Genomic DNA, 18,257 nt, shown 5'->3' with positions numbered 1-18,257 from the left:
GGTGCCGATACAGTCATCGATGTAGCGGAGGAAACGGTGGGGGGTGGTGCCAGTGTAGCTGCGGAAGATGGACTGTTCCACATATCCAATGAAGAGGCAGGCATAGCTGGGGCCCATGCGGGTGCCCATGGCTACTCCTTTGGTTTGGAGGAAGTGGGAGGATTGGAAAGAGAAGTTGTTCAGGGTGAGTACCAGTTCAGTCAGTCGAAGGAGGATGTCAGTGGAAGGATACTGGTAGGTACGGTGGGAAAAGAAGAAGCGGAGGGCTTTGAGTCCTTCGTGATGGGGGTTGGAGGTGTACAGGGACTGGATGTCCATGGTGAAGATAAGGCGTTGGGGACCGGGGAAGTGAAAATCATGGAGGAGGTGAAGGGCGTGGGTGGTGTCCCGAACATAGGTGGGGAGTTTTTGGACTAAGGGGGACAGGACCGTGTCGAGGTATGCAGAGATGAGTTCGGTGGGGCAGGAGCAGGCTGAGACAATGGGTCGGCCGGGGCAGTCAGGTTTATCTTCAATGACCAACTCTGCTCTCCAGGGTCTTTAGTTAAAAGGAGGTCCACACAGGCTGAGACAATGGGTCGGCCGGGGCAGTCAGGTTTATCTTCAATGACCAACTCTGCTCTCCAGGGTCTTTAGTTAAAAGGCAGGTCCACACTGGCCAGCTAAGATCTGTGAGGCAGTAGTGCTAACCACTGAGCCACAGTGCCATCCATATGATGATGGGCCTCAGTGTCTGGACACTGGTGCACAATATCAGATCAGCAGTTGTAGCCTCCAAGGTTAAATCACAATGATTTCTCACTTTCTAAAATTAGATTTCATTTTTTTTCCCCTTCTCTTCCTTTTCTTAAATGGCAGTGTAAGAATGCCAGAAATGCACAACAGTTTGGCCAGCATTTGGGAGACAGGAAGTGATGACAGGGTTGTCTGTAGGACAATTCTGACAGCCATCATGTAGCATCTTACTGTCTCCATGATGAATTGACCTGCTCAAATTTGCTATTTCAAAGTTCTGATTTCTAATATTCAGGATTCTACATTTTTGGGGCTCATTTTGTCAACAGCCATTGATGCCAGGGACCCTCACCATGGGGTGGCCTTTCCTTTATAAGCAGAGGACAGGAGCATCCCATGCTAATTTCCTGAATGTGCATTTCCTCTATCCAGTGTGACTCCCTGCTCATGGCATTTCCTCCTTTTAGCTTTGTGCAATTTCAGCCCTTTCAACTCACTGTGCCCTTTGACCTGTCCAGGGGATGATGTCTTTTTAATCTTTGTCTACACGTGTCAGGGAGAGAGCTAAGTGAACAGCAACATTCTGTCCCACAGTCTGATTTAAAAGGAGTGAGGTAATTAGGCAAATGCCTAACACATGAAACCCATTTCCACAGACACTGTCAGCACAGTTTCCTTAGCAACAGCCCATGGCCTACCGCAGAAAGACTGACCAAATGAGGAAACGTTTTGGAAAGGACGAACGTTGCCAAGGAACCCGGAATGGGGCGGAGAGAAAACACATAAAAGGGAATGGAATGTTTAAATTGTGTCCCAAGGTGATTGGAAAAAGAACAAGTTCAAATTTTTCTTGCATGTGATCTGAATTAGACGCACACTTACAAAGTAAATGTTGCCATTTAGGAACTTCCTGCCTTATGTTTTGATAGTGCAATGAATGACCATTTGTAACACTGGAAACACAAGCACCTTCCTCATCTCTAAGGGTGAGTTCCACATGAGAGATTACAAGTTCCACCGAATCAGTCCAATTTCTAACAAAGTCTCCTGAGAATCAGTACAACTGTACATTTCAAAAGCACTGAACTAGGGCATATGATTGGACAAAGATGCAAATCATGCAGTTAGCCCATCAGTGATCAGCCTTCATTTCAGTGATATATAAATATCCTTCCCTACATCCTGTTAGGATCAAGGCATGAACCATCTCCTAAACTGACCCATTCTTCCTTAATACTGTGGAACTCCCAGCTCCCTGGATTCCTGTTCTTCTCCAATCTGCAAGCTTTTAAAGCTGGGACTAGATTTTGGCTCACTGTTAACATTATGCTGTGTTCCCCTCCCGACAGTGATATGATAATTAAAAACAAAGTTCTGAAATAGCAGGGAGTGCAAATGACGAGATTGTGGAGCTTAGAATTCATGAACAAAAGGTATGTGTGTTAAACATAGGACTGGACAAGTGGAGCCAATGTACACGATAGATACCTATAATTACACAAACTCTGGTACACACCAGCATTTGTGCATTTTCCAAAACTTTGAGAACTTCTTTTTGCTTAGATATCATTTTATGTAATTTATGCTTGTGATGTTGTACTGTTGGTGTCACATGTATCTTCTCCTTCATTCATCACTGATACATGATTCTCAGTGAAGTCCCTTCAAAGGGAGAGAGGGGAGGTGGAGTTAGCTCAGAGAAAACAACATACTTCCACAGGGTTCTCAATCCATGTCAGGGATAGCTCAGGAGGTACAGGCATGAGATGCTGGGCTGGCAGAGTGCCAAGGCTGTAGGTTTTGAAGCAGGGACTTGTCCAAAGTAAACCTGACCTGCTTTATCAACGCCAAACAGCAGTTTAAACGTTGCCTGCAGGCACTGTTTACTGTTTCCCAAGTCTCATGATACATCCTGTGTTCAATCACATCTCCTCAGCCAAACAGAACTGTCCAAACTCCCACTCTTTTCCATTCAACAAGACTAATCAATTATAAGCAAGGTCCACTCCTCTGAAAATGACTGAGCAAAGAGAAAAGATCCTGTCTGTTTGATAGAGCTTTTCATGATGATGAGATGAAGACATAGGGAAATGATATCTTTTCCACCTCCCTGAGCAGGCAGATGGGGGCATCAGCCGAGCAGTTTAATCCAAAAGGCAGTAGTTCTGATAGTGCTGCTGTGTCAGCCTTGATGGTAATGTTCGAGCCCTGGAGTAAGAACCCTGTGAGTCATGTGCTACTGACTAAGCTGCAGCTGATACAAGAGGTAATGTCATTATGATACATGAAAAATGCTACCTGCTGGTCCTTCTGTGAAAAATCATAGAATCCCTACAGTGCGGAAACAGGCCATTCAGCCCATCAAGTCCACTCTGATCCTCCAAAGAGACTCCCACCCAGACCCATCCCACTATGGGGTGGCGCGGTGGTCAGTGGTTAGTACTGCTGCCTCACAGCACCAAGGTCCCAGGCTCGATTCCAGCCTCGGGCTGTGTGGAGTTTGCACATTCTCCCCGTGTCCATGTGGGTTTCCTCTGGGTGCTCTGGTTTCCTCCCGCAATCCAAAGATGTGCAGGTCAGGTGAATTGGCTGTGCTAAATTGCCCATAGTGTTAGGTACGTTAGTCAGAGGGAATGGGTCTGGGTGGGTTACTCTTTGGAGGGTCGATGTGGACTTGTTGGGCTGAAGGGCCTGTTTCCAGGGAATCAGGCTGTAGGGAATCTAATCTAATCCACCCTATCACCCTGCATTTCCAATGGCTAATCCACCTACTCTACACATCCCTAGACACTATGTGACAATTTAGCATGGCTAATCCACCTAGCCTGTACATCTTTAAACTGTGGGAGGAAACTGGAGCACCAGGAGGAAACCCACACAGACACGGGGAGAATGTGCAAACTCCACACGGACAATCGCCCGAGGCTGGAATCCAACCCAGGGCCCTGGCACTGTGAGGCAGCAGTGCTAACCACTGAGCTACTGTGCTGCTCCAAAACTCTGAACAAATACATGCTCTAAAGCTGCATGAATCCATTCACATCATTAATAGGGTTTTCCCATCCTTCAGCATTGTTTGAGAGTTTCCAGAAATGGAAGTTTAATCGCCAGGAGACTGATACAAGAGAAAAATCATCAAGGTGTTCACAAAAATGTCTTTAATTTCATATTTGTCATACCAGACATGTGGAGTTCGATTGTTCAAAGGGGCCATGAGGTGGGAGACAGGTGGTCATGGGGTGAACCCTCCAAGATTATCTCCAACTCAGAGTTGGCAATCTGATCAGAATGCAAAATACTGAGGATGCTGGAGTTCTGAAACAAAAGCCAAAAATGTAGGAAACTCTCAGGAGGTCATTCAGTTTCGGTGGAGAGAGGAACTGAATTGACACTGTGGTGGTCTTTCATTGGAACTAGCAAAAGCTGATTGAGCTGAAAAGCTATTTCCTAATCAATCCATACTGCACACAAAATCATCCCTGTCGTAGATTTGTATCCATTCATCTATCCAACAACTCAATGGTTCAGCTCTCTCCTGTCGCTCTTTACAGGCATTCTCTCCATCCTCCTGTCTCCCACCCCTTTGCAGCACAGGAATAGCAGCATCCCATAGCAGCGTCTCAGTTTGTATCTGTACCTACAACCTCCCAGTCATGTTCGCAAACGTACACTTATTCAAATATTTGTTAACATAGGGCTTATTGCTTCTTGTAGACTGTTAGTTAATGATAATTTGCCCAGTGGCACATCACATATGGAGAAATCATCAAGTTGAGGCTGACACCAAAATAAATGACTTCCATAAAAATAATTCCACTCATTCCATTCAGTTTTTCTTGAAGGCCATATTCTGGCTTTCTACTGAATTAGTTGTCTCAGGTCAGAACAATAATAATAAAGGGCAGAGTCCGTCTTGGTGGTGCTGTTTCCCAGTGACCCCTAGAGTGTGCCCCTCTATGTAGAGGGGTGTGTGTATTTGTGAGCCTGTGTCGGTGTAAGTCTGTGTGTGCGGCTATGTCTGTATCGCTGTGTGTGTCTGTGTGTGTGAGACACTGTTGGAGTGTATCTGTCTCTCTGGGTCAACATTGGTACATGTTGGCATGTGTATGTGTGTGTGTATGCGTGTGTGTGTGTGTTTATGTGTGTGTGTGTATATGTGCGTGTATGTATGTAAGCATGTGCGTGCATGCCTTTGTGTATTCGTCTGTTTGTATGTGTATGCCTATTATGGGAAGAATAAATACTATGAGTGCCAACTGGACCCAGAACATGATACCACATCATGAGTCATCACTTTGACGCCCTTGAGAATCTTGAGTTGGATGGAGTGGGGAACCCCTGTAGGGTGGACAGAACAGGCTTCCCATGATAAACCTTCAAAGTCCTCACTACAAGATTTGTATGAGAAAGAGGATACCACATGTCAGTGGCCTAGCTTTCAGCCTGCATGCTGTACTTGATTTATATAAATAAGCCAAGAATATATTTCACATATGCACTAGAAAACGCTGCAGGAAGTATTTCAGCAGTCTATTTGTTTATGGTTTTAAAACTATATTTGACACTAATGTCTTTCCTCAGAGGCATGTCTCCTTTCAACAGAGTTACATAAGCTCTCTGAACATATTGGCAGCGTTAGCGTTTAGATACAGTGTTAGGAGAGACTGGCACATCTGTAACCAGGATATATTGCCTCTGAAAGCTTTAGTGACTAGATCCGAGGGAGAGTTGGCACTGGCTCGAAGCTGGAGTCCAGAGGTTCACTGAAGTTGGACTCTGTGTCTAGTTTCGTTGTGATGATGAGGCGCTGTCATCTGCTGCACTGAGCTCACCACTGTGCTCCAGTTTGGTTTAGACTAGTAACCTCATGCAGAGGAGGTAGGCGAGGAGAATGAGGGGTGGGGTAGAGAGGGAGTAGTGTCTCTATATCAAATACATTTTTGAAATTAACTATCCCCAAGTAGCCCCTTTAAGCATGGCTGGGAAGGCCCCATTTAGACTAAATGTTCCTGAACAAACCATCAGAAATAGAAGCTGAAGTAGGCCATTCAGCCCATCAAGTCTGCTCTGCCATTCAATGAGATCATGGCTGATTTAATAATCCTCCACTCCACTTTACTGCTTTTTCACCACAGCTCTTGATTCCTCTTACTGATTAAAAATCTGTCTATCTCAGCCTTGAATATAATTAATGACCCAGCCTCTACAATTCTCTGTGGTAAAGAATTCCACAGATTCACTGACCTCGTTAAGAAGAAATTCTTCCTAACGCCCTCTTATCCTGGTGACCTTTTACTCTGAGATTTTGCCCTCCACTCCTAGGCTCTCCCACAAGGGGAAACAACCTTTCCACATCTACTCCATCAAGCCCCATAAGAACTGGGCATGTTTCAAAGTTTCAAATCTGCCACGCACATTGTTCAATGCTGTCTATTTAACTGGGAAGGGTCATTAAACAGTACGTGCCTCACTTTAAGGGCCTGGTGCCCATTTGAGATGGCTGCATGGAAATATGAAGGTACACAAAGCACAGGCCCTGATTGGTTATGGGACATTAAGCACCAAAATGGACTCTTTTGCTCAAGGAAAGCCTGGACCTGTCATACGTATGGTCATGCAACAATCCCCCACATTCCTTTATTATCTTGAAGGTGCTATATGAATGTAACTTGTTGCTAATGTTGCTGTCAGAGACACGTTGATACGTAATGATTTGTAGCTTAACCTCATCCTGTCCTCTCCCAATATCCTCAAACATTCCCAGCCCATGTCTCCGACTGGAATGGCGGGAAGAATTTTAACCCAGTGATGCAGAGGTTGTTTGACTAATTTAACATGTTAAACTTTCCTATTTGTAATGATCAACCCCTCCCTGGATTAACCACTGGGAAATGAAATATATCTGAATTCCTTATAAAACTCATCAAACCACTCGGTGGGATTTGTACTTCCATGGACCTGACATTGGAATATAGTCATCAAGCCACACTGAGCACAGATAGAGAAAGTTTGTGATTTTTGAGAAGATTTGTAGCTCAGGTTGAGGTTCAGGTATTAAGTTTGCTCACTGAGCTGGAAGATTTGTTTTCAGAGCTCACCACGGTGGGCGGCACGGTGGCACAGTGGTTAGCACTGCTGCCTCACAGCGCCAGAGACCCGGGTTCAATTCCCGCCTCAGGCGACTGACTGTGTGGAGTTTGCACATTCTCCCCGTGTCTGCGTGGGTTTCCTCCGGGTGCTCCGGTTTCCTCCCACAGTCCAAAGATGTGCAGGTCAGGTGAATTGGCCATGCTAAATTGCCCGTAGTGTTAGGTAAGGGGTAAATGTAGGGGAATGGGTGGGTTGCGCTTCGGCGGGGCGGTGTGGACTTGTTGGGCCGAAGGGCCTGTTTCCACACTGTAAGTAATCTAATCTAAAAACATTTCGTCACCGTGCTAGGTTACATCATTGGAGAGCCTCTGGTGAAGCACTGGTGTTATGTCCCACTTTCTATTTGTGTGTCTTGGCCTCTTAAGGTGGGTGAAATAATTTCCAGTTCTTTTTCTCAGATGTTAGCAAATGGGGACCAAATCAATGTGTTTATTGAGAGAGTGTCCAACTCATTATATCATCTTGCTGCTGAGAAAGTGACCCTGTGTATCACTTTTGTTTATTTAGTTATTGAATCATACATGGGATGTGAGCATTGCTATCGAGACCAATATTATTGCCCATCCCCAATTTCCACTTGAACTGACTGGCTTGCTAGCATTAATTCAGAGGGCAGCTAAGAGTCAACCACATGATTGTGGGTCTGGAGTCATATGTACGTCAGGCCAGAGCAGATAAGGATAGCAATTTCCTTCCCTGAACGACATCAGAGAACCAGACAATCGACAATGGTCGCATGGTCACCTTTAGACTAACTTTTGGATTCCAGTTTTTAAAATTTAATTTAAATTTCACTATTTGCAGTGGTGGGATTTGAACCGATCTCCCAGGAGGGGTTCTGGATTACTTGTGCATTTTTTGTTTTGCAAGTACAGAATGAAGGTAATGGCGATCAGAAGGAGAGCCAGTCAGGGAAGATGTGAGGCATTGACTTGTCAATAGGTTTATTTAACCTGTGGCCTTGTCAACTGTCTGCAGAACTATTTGGCTTATGATGGGGAACTTTAGAATTTCTACAGTGTGAAAGCAGGCCATTCAGCCCTTTGAGTCCACATGGAGCCTCCAAAGGGCATCCCACACAGATCAACCCCATCGCTGTAACTCTGCATTGCTCATGGCTAACTCACCAAGCCTTACATCCCTAGACAATTTAGCATGGCCAATCCATTTAATCTAGGCATCTTTGGACTGTGGGAGGAAACCAGAGCATTCAGAGAACATATAAACTGTACACAGGCAATCACCCGAGGCTGGAATTGAACCCAGGTCCCCCGCACTTTGAAGTAGCAGTGCTGACCACTGAGCCACCATGCCAGTCATGGTCCCAGTAAGTTAGTTGATCTTAGTAGGTAGCAGAAGGTGCAAGTAAACAGCAGGGCAAGAGGCTATGTGTATAAATACAGGACAGATTGGTGTCCAGTTTGACATCCAGGTTCTGCTTGATAAGTTGGAGTGTATATGGCTAAATTGAGAGCTTTAATCCATAATATTGGAGTAAGAGGCCAAGAGAGAATTCTGTTCCCAGATTCATTGAGTGATGAAAACAAAACTGCCCTTTCTGGCGAAACTTTCAAGTGAAAGTAATTTCCATAAAGGAAGCACAAGAGAAGGCAATGGTGTAGAAAAACATAACCTTCAAAATTCAATAACATTCGACATGCAGCAGTGAAGTGTAAATCTAGTACTGCCACACAAATATGTAAATCAGAAGCGGAGAAGCTGAACACATGGAGAAAAATTTATGCGAGATTGAAGCATTAGAATGGTTTCAGAACAAAGAGTTGAAGATTTGGCTCATATTCCCATTCCTGAACACTGTCCAACACCCTCCATTGGAGGGCAAAGCACATTAACTCTTTTATAGGATGTGTTTCCGTGCGGGGTCAGTCACCTTCTGTATCCTCGCCCAGACAATTAAATTAGGTAAACATCTCAGGTGGGTATGATCGAGTCCTCATCGATCCATTGCAGGATTTCCCCATGTGCCTCATGTGCAATTAAATAGATGCTGCAATCATCAGTGTCAAATACAGCAGCAAATTTGTATAAATAAACTTCCTGCAAGCACTAAAAGTGATAATTGACCAGTTAATCTACGTATGATGGTTTAATTAAGCCTAAGATGATATTTTCATAGGATCTTTTAGAACATAGAAAAGTACAGCACAGAACAGGCCCTTCAGCCCATAATGTTGTGCTGAGGATTATTTCTAATCGAAAATAAAATAACCTAACCTACGCACCCCTCAGTTCACTGCTGTCCATGTGCATGTCCAGTTTTTAACCATTAGGCCAAGTAGATAGGGCCTTGGTTTAGGACCACAATCAACAATATAGCACTGTATCTATACTGCCTGAACTGTTATTTCAGAATAGATGCTGAAGTGTTAGAGTAGAGCATGAAGTCAGAATCCTCAGAGGCTGAGCCAGATTGTTACATATAGATCTAGAGATTGCTCTCATCAGATGATGTTCAGAAAACTAAACCTTTAACACGGAGGCAGTGGATGTGTACACCTTTCATCAAGAAATGCAACATTTTCTATTTTTGTTAAGGACAAACCAAAGATGATTTTTTACCCTTAATCAAAATGGGGTGAAGGCCTAACGTCTGTTTGAAACCCATTTCTGTGAAACTGGCCTGTCGCTCCACAAGGGTGGGGGACATTCTGCAATCCTGTGCATCCATCATTTTCTGTTAGGTTAACTCATCACTCAATGTGATCATCACTATTAACCAATTTGGTAAACAATTGTATTTTTAAATTCTTTAATTAATATGGATTAGTGATGCAACATGTGTCCATCAGAATCTAGGACTCATTAGAAACTAGACACAGAACTGGATTGGACAAATCCGGTGTGAAAGTTGAAGTACTTTCAAAGTTGTAGTCTTATTTCACAGCGTTTAATTTTAGTGAGAATTCAATGAGGATATTGCCTTCGAAGCCTTACTATTTTCCACCTTCTTATTCACTCTCTAAAATATACAAGAGCTTTCAATAGAATAACTTTAGAAATCCTAAAAATAGATCTTCTATTCACTGTATACTGACTTACACAAAACCAATAATGCCTGCACGTCCAATATTTGTTCAACTATCTCCTTTTACTGGGTTGTAAATGAATCACTGAAAAGACAACTCGCAGTCAAGACTCCAAAACACCAGACAAAGCATTTCCAAAAGAATTAGGATTTTTAAAAATAAATGATGGAACTTGTCTCAATTCGTTTCTTCCAAAAAAAATGTTTATCTGTAAAAAGGCTGAACATTTTCAAATAAGTCTTTTCCTTCCAATTTCAGTAGTTTTAAATATTTCTGTATTTAATGTCATCATGATTTCCATGTAAATGGCATCAGAAATCTATCACATTATTAACACCGCACCCTTCCCTGCCTATCCGTCACCCAACCTCTCTCCCTCCCTCTCCAACAAATCTGAGTAACTGTTTCTCTTACCTGTTTGGGCTGAAGTACAGAGGAACACTGCCAGTGTCAGGAGAACAAGGTGTCTGAGTCCCATCTTATACATAATTCTTCCTTTTATTAAGGCAGATCTGCTCCTGAGCTTTGGAACAAAAATGCAGCAAGTTCCAGTAAATGCCTGAAAAGCTAAATTGCTGAGCAGCTTTTCCAATCAGACTCTGTCAAACTTTGCGAACAGTCTGGAAGAAAACAAGGAGCAGCTCCTAGCTACCAGACTCCTATATATTTGGATTGGAAATTCTGCAGAAAGAGGCACAGTTACGGCTTGGAGTGGAGAGGATTGGGTGTGGATCAGGGTGTGAGGGGCTGGGGGAGGAGGAGGCGGGGGTTTGGAATGATGTCAGAGTCAGGATAAGTTTGAGACTTAGTCTGCACCCACTTTAAACAGCGTGGACTATTGCCAACAATTAAGATCTTTCATCTGAAAGGAATTCAACTCTCTGAGATATATTTAGTGAGGAGTTCAATGGGGGATGGCAGAGAAATTAATGGCTGTGTGATTTGTGTGCTGGAGAAAGAACAACTTGATGGCTGTAATAAAAATATTTTTAGATTATTGATTATAATTCTTTTATTGTGCCAAATTATCTAGACTAAATCAAAAATCTTTGCCCTTGTTTCATTAATATTATTCCCTTCCAATTACCTCCTTTAGAAGTTTGAGCTCAGGTACCAGATGCTATCCTGAGCTTGTGCAAATTACTTTTTTTTTATTCATTGACAGGATGCAGGCATCTCTAAGTAGGCTAGCATTTATTGTCCGCCTCTAATTGTTGGGAGGGCAGTTAAGAGTAAACCATTCTGCTGTGGGCCTGGTCGAAATGTAAGGATGGCATTTTCCTTCCCTCAAGGACATTGGTGACCAGATGTTGTTCTTTTCCCCTAACAGTCTTTAGACTCTTAATTCCAGATTTTTATTGGAAGCAAATTTGAACCCAGGTCCCTAGAACATTACTTGGGTCTCTGGATCAACAGTCCAGTGATAATACCACTAGACCATCAACTCCATAGGGAAGATACAGTCAAGTCCAATCCTTGTCCTCAATAGTATTTGCATTCTGGGGCAATTTGCCTGCCTTTGGTGCCCTGCATATTATCAGTTCCAGGAGAGATGTGGATTAGAGAAAGAGTACTAATCCAGTACTAATCCAGGAGATAATCCTTAGCTTCATCCAGGTAATATGAGAGAGTGTATCACCCACATCATTCCCATCTGTTAAATTTAAAAAGAGTGAAATGGAAATTAGGGCGCAGGTTTAACACTTGGAGGGGGTGGGGGGGAGGTTAGTCACTTTGTGGTTAGTCTCTCTGTTTTAACACTGGCGGGGGGGTGTTACTCTCTCTGTTAGATTATGGTTAGTCTCTCTGTTTTAACACTGGCGGGGGGGTGTTACTCTCTCTGTTAGATTATGGTTAGTCTCTCTGTTTTAACACTGGCGGGGGGGTGTTACTCTCTCTGTTAGATTATGGTTAGTCTCTCTGTTTTAACACTGGCGGGGGGGTGTTACTCTCTCTGTTAGATTATGGTTAGTCTCTCTGTTTTAACACTGGCGGGGGGGTGTTACTCTCTCTGTTAGATTATGGTTAGTCTCTCTGTTTTAACACTGGCGGGGGGGTGTTACTCTCTCTGTTAGATTATGGTTAGTCTCTCTGTTTTAACACTGGCGGGGGGGTGTTACTCTCTCTGTTAGATTATGGTTAGTCTCTCTGTTTTAACACTGGCGGGGGGGTGTTACTCTCTCTGTTAGATTATGGTTAGTCTCTCTGTTTTAACACTGGCGGGGGGGTGTTACTCTCTCTGTTAGATTATGGTTAGTCTCTCTGTTTTAACACTGGCGGGGGGGTGTTACTCTCTCTGTTAGATTATGGTTAGTCTCTCTGTTTTAACACTGGCGGGGGGGTGTTACTCTCTCTGTTAGATTATGGTTAGTCTCTCTGTTTTAACACTGGCGGGGGGGTGTTACTCTCTCTGTTAGATTATGGTTAGTCTCTCTGTTTTAACACTGGCGGGGGGGTGTTACTCTCTCTGTTAGATTATGGTTAGTCTCTCTGTTTTAACACTGGCGGGGGGGTGTTACTCTCTCTGTTAGATTATGGTTAGTCTCTCTGTTTTAACACTGGCGGGGGGGTGTTACTCTCTCTGTTAGATTATGGTTAGTCTCTCTGTTTTAACACTGGCGGGGGGGTGTTACTCTCTCTGTTAGATTATGGTTAGTCTCTCTGTTTTAACACTCGGGGGGGAGTGTTACTCTCTCTGTTAGATTATGGTTAGTCTCTCTGTTTTAACACTGGCGGGGGGGTGTTACTCTCTCTGTTAGATTATGGTTAGTCTCTCTGTTTTAACACTGGCGAGGCGGGTGTTACTCTCTCTTGTTAGATTATGGTTAGTCTCTCTCTTTTAACACTGGCGGGGAGGGGTTTACTTTCTCTGTTAGATTATGGTTAGTTGGTGTGTGTAAAGGTGACCTCCTGCGCCACTCTCTGCCACCTTTACCCACCACCTCCCATGTGTAGGTGGATGGACAAAGCCCAAATCTCACTATCATATGTTCATGGCAAATACCATCCCTTCCCCCCAACCTAACCCTTTGTGAACCATTATCCCAGGTCTCTGCCAACATAAAGGGGAGTCTGGGATCACAGCGTGCTATACTTTACATAGAACACATTGAAGGAAGCATGTCCAGGAGTTGGACAGCAGCTCAGCCTTCAAGTTGGCATACCTCACAATTCAGCAGGGAAACTGTCTTCACAGGGTCAGATTCAGAAAGGAGTGAGAGGATGAGCAGTGCCATGTGTTGCTGGGAGGAGCCATGCAGCATAGGACTGGCATGGCCAGTGACAGTAATAGCCAGCTGCAGCATCTGGCCTGTCTTCACCACCTTCCAGGCACAATGATGGACAGAGTTTGCGCCCTAGAGTAGGTGTGATGGAATCTCCCTCCAAAACTATTTTGGGCAAAGTTATTTGCATTTTAACAATGGATAGAAAATAAAGTTTGGCTTGACTCATAAGCACAGAGTCAGAGTCATACAGCATGGAAACAGACCTGTTGGTCCACTTGTCTGTGCCAACCAGACATCGTAATCTGACCTAGTCCCATTTGCCAGCACTTGGCCCATATCCCTCTAAACCCTTCCTATTCATTACCCATCCAGACACTTTTAAAAGGTTGTAATTGTACTAGCCACCACCACTTCCTCTGGCAGCTCATTCCATACACGTACCACCCTCTGCGTGAAAAAGTTGCCCCTTAGATCTCTTTTATACGCAAGGTTTGTGAACGTTTGTAGCTCAGGTTGAGGTTTAGGGTGTAGGTTTGCTCGCTGAGCTGTAGGTTTGATATCCAGATGTTTCATTACCTGGCTAGGTAACATCATCTGTGGCGACCTCCAAGTGAAGCAAAGCTGTTGTCTCCTGCTTTCTATTTATATGTTTGTCCTGGATGGGGTTCCTGGGGTTTGTGGTGATGTAATTTCCTGTTCGTTTTCTGAGGGGTTGATAGATGGTATCTAGATCTATGTATTTGTTTATGGCGTTGTGGTTGGAGTGCCAGGCCTCTAGGAATTCTCTGGCATGTCTTTGCTTAGCCTGTCCCAGGGTAGATGTGTTGTCCCAGTCGAACAGGAAATGACATCATCACAAACCCCAGGAACCCCATCTAGGACAAACATATAAATAGAAAGTAGGAGACAACAGCTTCGCTTCACTTGGAGGTTGCCACAGATGATGTTACCTAGCCAGGTCATGAAATGTCTGGATATCAAACCTACAGCTCAGCGAGCAAACCTACACCCTCTCTTTTATATCTTTGGGTTGATAGATGGTATCTAGATCTATGTATTTGTTTATGGCGTTGTGGTTGGAGTGCCAGGCCTCTAGGAATTCTCTGGCATGTCTTTGCTTAGCCTGTCCCAGGGTAGATGAGTTGTCCCAGTCGAACAGGAAATGACATCATCACAAACCCCAGGAACCCCATCTAGGACAAATATATAAATAGAAAGTAGGAGACAACAGCTTCGCTTCACTTGGAGGTCGCCACTGATGATGTTACCTAGCCAGGTCATGAAATGTCTGGATATCAAACCTACAGCTCAGCGAGCAAACCTACACGCTCTCTTTTATATCTTTACCCTAAACCAATGCTCTCTAGTTTTGGACTCCCCCACCCCAGGGAAACGACCTTATCTATTTATCCTATCCATGCCCCTCATGATTTTATAAACCTCTATAAGATCACTCCTCAGCCTCCAACACTCCAAGGAAAATAGCCCCAGCCTAATCAGCCTCTCCCTTTAACTCAAACACTCCAATCCGCATAATATCACTGTAAATCTTGCCTGCACCTTTTCCAATTTAATAATATCCTTCCTATAGACTGGTAACTAGAACAGTTTATTTGTCCAATTCCTTTAAGTTCCATGAAGAGCCTCGCAGAAATTACATGTTTCCCAACACAACCCGAGTATTTTTTTTTAAGAAAGGAAAGAACAGCGGATGCTGTAAATCAGAAACAAAAATAAAAATAGCTGGAAAAGCTCAGCATCTGTGGAGAGAAATCTGAGTTAACCTTTTGCGTTGAGTGACCTTTCCTCAGACCACAGGAAGGGTCACCCAACCAGAAACACTAACTCTGATTTCTCTCCACAGATGCTGCCAGACCTGCTGAGCTTTTCCAGCAACTTTTTTGTCCCTAGTTTTTTTTGTATTTCTATTAATCAATCTCTTCAGAATAGGTGAGACTTGAACCTTAGTATGCTGGCTTAGAGATATGAGCACTACCACTGCTGAACCAAAAGAACCCAGTCCAGCCCTGGTCTGCACCAGAATCTGATCAATAATCGTGCACACAATCTGGTGCAGAAAATATGATTGCTAGCTAGGTCAATGCAAAAGCCACTTCAACTTGATTTGCTCCAATAGATAAGCACTCAATAGGGGTCAACAGAGCGAGACAAAAAGCAGACTGATTTCCCACTCGTTCAATGCACAGATTAAATTTTATGACCTGAACATTGGTAAACCAGCCTCAGTAATTGAGGTATCAGGTAGCTAATTATTCTGTTCCAGTGATGGTGTAAAGGAGTTGTTTGGGCACCTTAAATGTTCTTTGGTACTGTCAACTCATCCTCACCTCCATCAGGCTCATTTGGCTCTGATTCAGAAAGTTGTGAGTTAATGCTTCACTCGAGAATGTTAGTGCACAATCCAGGCTGACAGTGCAGAACTGAGGGAATGCTGCATTGTCAGAGCTGCTGTAACTTTGCAGGTGACATGAAACTGAAGGCCCATCTGCCTGCCCTGGTCACACAATCACAGATGGCTACAACATAAAAGGGGGCTACTTGACTCATTGTGTCAGTGCTACATCTTTAAATGAGCAATTTACCTCACATCATTCCCCATTCCTCTCCCTCTAACCCTGCACATTTCTTTTTGGATAAGAGTATAATTCTTTTTTAAGAACATCCATTGAACCTGCCTTCACCACAGCTAGTGCATTCCAGACCCTAAATGCTCACTGCTTGACAGCATTTGTCCTGATGTCTCCATTCATTCAGTTGTCTTAAGTCTGTGCTTCTCTTGTTCATAATCCTTGCACAAGTGGGAACAGCCTTTCCCCTATCCAAACCTCGTGTGATTTTGAATATCTCTACCTCATCTCCTCCAACGAAAACTGTACTTGATCCTCCAAGCTGAATGTGGTTTCATTGGATGCCAGTAACGCCAGTCATTATTTGAAGGCTGGCAGCTAATTCTGTACATAGAATCCTTACAGTGTGAAAGTAAGCCATTCGGGCCTTCCAGTCTACACCAACCCTCTGGAGAGCATCCCATCATGACATACCCCCCCCTACCCTACCCCTGTAACTCTGTATTTCCCATAGTCTCAGTCAAAAAATGTGGCGCTGGAAAAGCACAGCCAGTCAGGCAGCATCTGAGGAGCAGGAGAGTCGACGTTTCGGGCATAAGCCCTTCATCAGGAATGTGAAGAGCTTATGCGCAAAACATTGACCCTCCTGCTCCTCAGATGCTGCCAGACCTGCTGTGCTTTTCCAGCGCCATACTCTTTGACTCTGATCTCCAGCATCTGCAGTCCTCACTTTCTCATAACCCATGTAGCCTGCACATCCCTGGGCACTATGGGTAATTTAGCATGGCCAATCCATCTAACCTGCAGATCTTTGGATTGTGAGAGAAAATTGGAGCACCCGGAGGAAACCCAAGCAGGCACGAGGAGAATGTGCAAACTCCACAGGGATTGTTGCCCGAGGATGACAATCAAACCCAGAACCCTGGCATTGGGAGACAGCAGTACTAACCACTGAGCCACTGCGCCACCCCCATTCTCAAGCTGCTTTGACCAATATTCACTCATCATCCAATTAACTCAATTCAGCAGCAGGTCATGCATGCAGATTGGAAGCTTGATGTGCTCAAGTGGACAACTGCAGTGTGGAAATAATTCACTACACGTAAAGTGCTTTGAAACATTTCTGGAAGTTGTGACAAGATGGTTTATTGGTACTTTACAGGACCTTTCCTGAGTACCCTGAGTGATAGCAGTTATTACATGTTTAGGTTTGTTTGATGTGATTTCCATGGAAGGCAGCCAACACTTCCATTGCGTTTTTCGGATCTTGCAGTATCTGTTCACTTGGCTGCCAAGCAGCTCCCTACCTCTGAGGACAGAGAGCAGTCTGCACCAACAAAAAATAAAATCTGCAATCGCTCCTTACGCTGTACCCCTGTGTATACATTCGACTGCACTGAGCTAAACATGCACTAAAAAATCAAACCTTTTGCAGCTCCGTACAATTGCCTCCGGTAGCAATATTCTCAATAACAGCTGTGAGCCACAGCTGCATCTCTGTCATGTAGAAAAGCATTTCACCCAGGCACATGTGGACCCCAAACTAAAGGCAGCGCTGTTTGGAGGGGGAGACTCAAAAACTGGTCAGAATGTAGGGTTGAAGAGTGTGCTGCTGGAAAAGCACAGCCAGTCAGGCAGCATCCGAGGAGCAGGAGAGTCGGCATTTCGAGCATAACCTCTTCATCAGGAATGTGGGAGGGGTCCAAGGGGGCTGAGAGATCAATGGGAGTGGGGTGGGGCTGGCGGGAAGGTGCTGGGAAAACGATAGGTAGGTGAAGGTGGGGGATGATGGTGATAGGTTGGAAAGACGGGTGCAGTGGAGAGGTGGGTCGGAAGATGGACAGGTAGGACTGTTCAAGAGGGGGGCGCCCAGTTGGAAGGTTGGGGTGTTCAACGGTGTTAAAAGAAAGAGAAATGGAAACAGAATTTTAGAGAGAATTCCAGAGGTCAAGGCAGTTGAGGGGTGTGTTCACCAACATTGGGAGGAAGAGAAGGGGAAGTTAGCAAGAGGTTCCAGTCAGAGGCGTGGAATAATCAGTGGGGATACAATTGTAGGCCTCACCATTAGAGAGATATGGAAGGGCTGGGGCCAGGCATGAAGTGTGAATACCAAGCAATGTATAACAGGAAGATTCAGCAACAGGCATTAATATGCTACCATTGATATATGCTTTAAACAGGATAAGGGGAAAGATAAAAATTGATGTAAGGGCCAGTCTTTCTAAACATGGAAAATTGCGAGAGAAACTTAGCAGGTCTGACAGCATCTGTGAAGAGAGAAACAGAGTTAACATTTTGAGACCAGTATGACTTCTCAGAACTTCAGTTAATGCTGTTTCTTATCCCATAGATGCTGCCAGACCTGCTGAGTTTCTCCAGCACTTTCTGATTTTATTTCAGTTTTTCAGTATCCACTGTACTTTGCTTTTATTTGGGTCCTTGTGAATTGAATGAGTGAATGAATTGAATAAATTAGTTCCATTGTCACACCTACTCAAATGAGTACAGTG

The 18,257-nt window shown here is 44.2% G+C and overlaps 1 protein-coding gene across 1 annotated transcript in view; it reads right to left on the bottom strand.

Moving 5' to 3' along the window:
- LOC122540239 (podoplanin-like) overlaps positions 1 to 10,668 on the bottom strand; it is a 29,595-nt gene extending 18,927 nt beyond the window's left edge. The window contains exon 1 of the mRNA XM_043675649.1: positions 10,347 to 10,668. Coding sequence (XP_043531584.1) covers positions 10,347 to 10,419 — 73 coding nt within the window. The 5' untranslated portion in view covers positions 10,420 to 10,668. The remainder of the gene's footprint in view (positions 1 to 10,346) is intronic.
- Between the last annotated feature and the right edge of the window lie 7,589 nt (positions 10,669 to 18,257).

The sequence above is a fragment of the Chiloscyllium plagiosum genome, chromosome 34 (assembly GCF_004010195.1).
Source record: "Chiloscyllium plagiosum isolate BGI_BamShark_2017 chromosome 34, ASM401019v2, whole genome shotgun sequence".
NCBI lineage: Eukaryota > Metazoa > Chordata > Chondrichthyes > Orectolobiformes > Hemiscylliidae > Chiloscyllium > Chiloscyllium plagiosum.
This window is presented reverse-complemented; position numbering and strand designations above follow the sequence as displayed.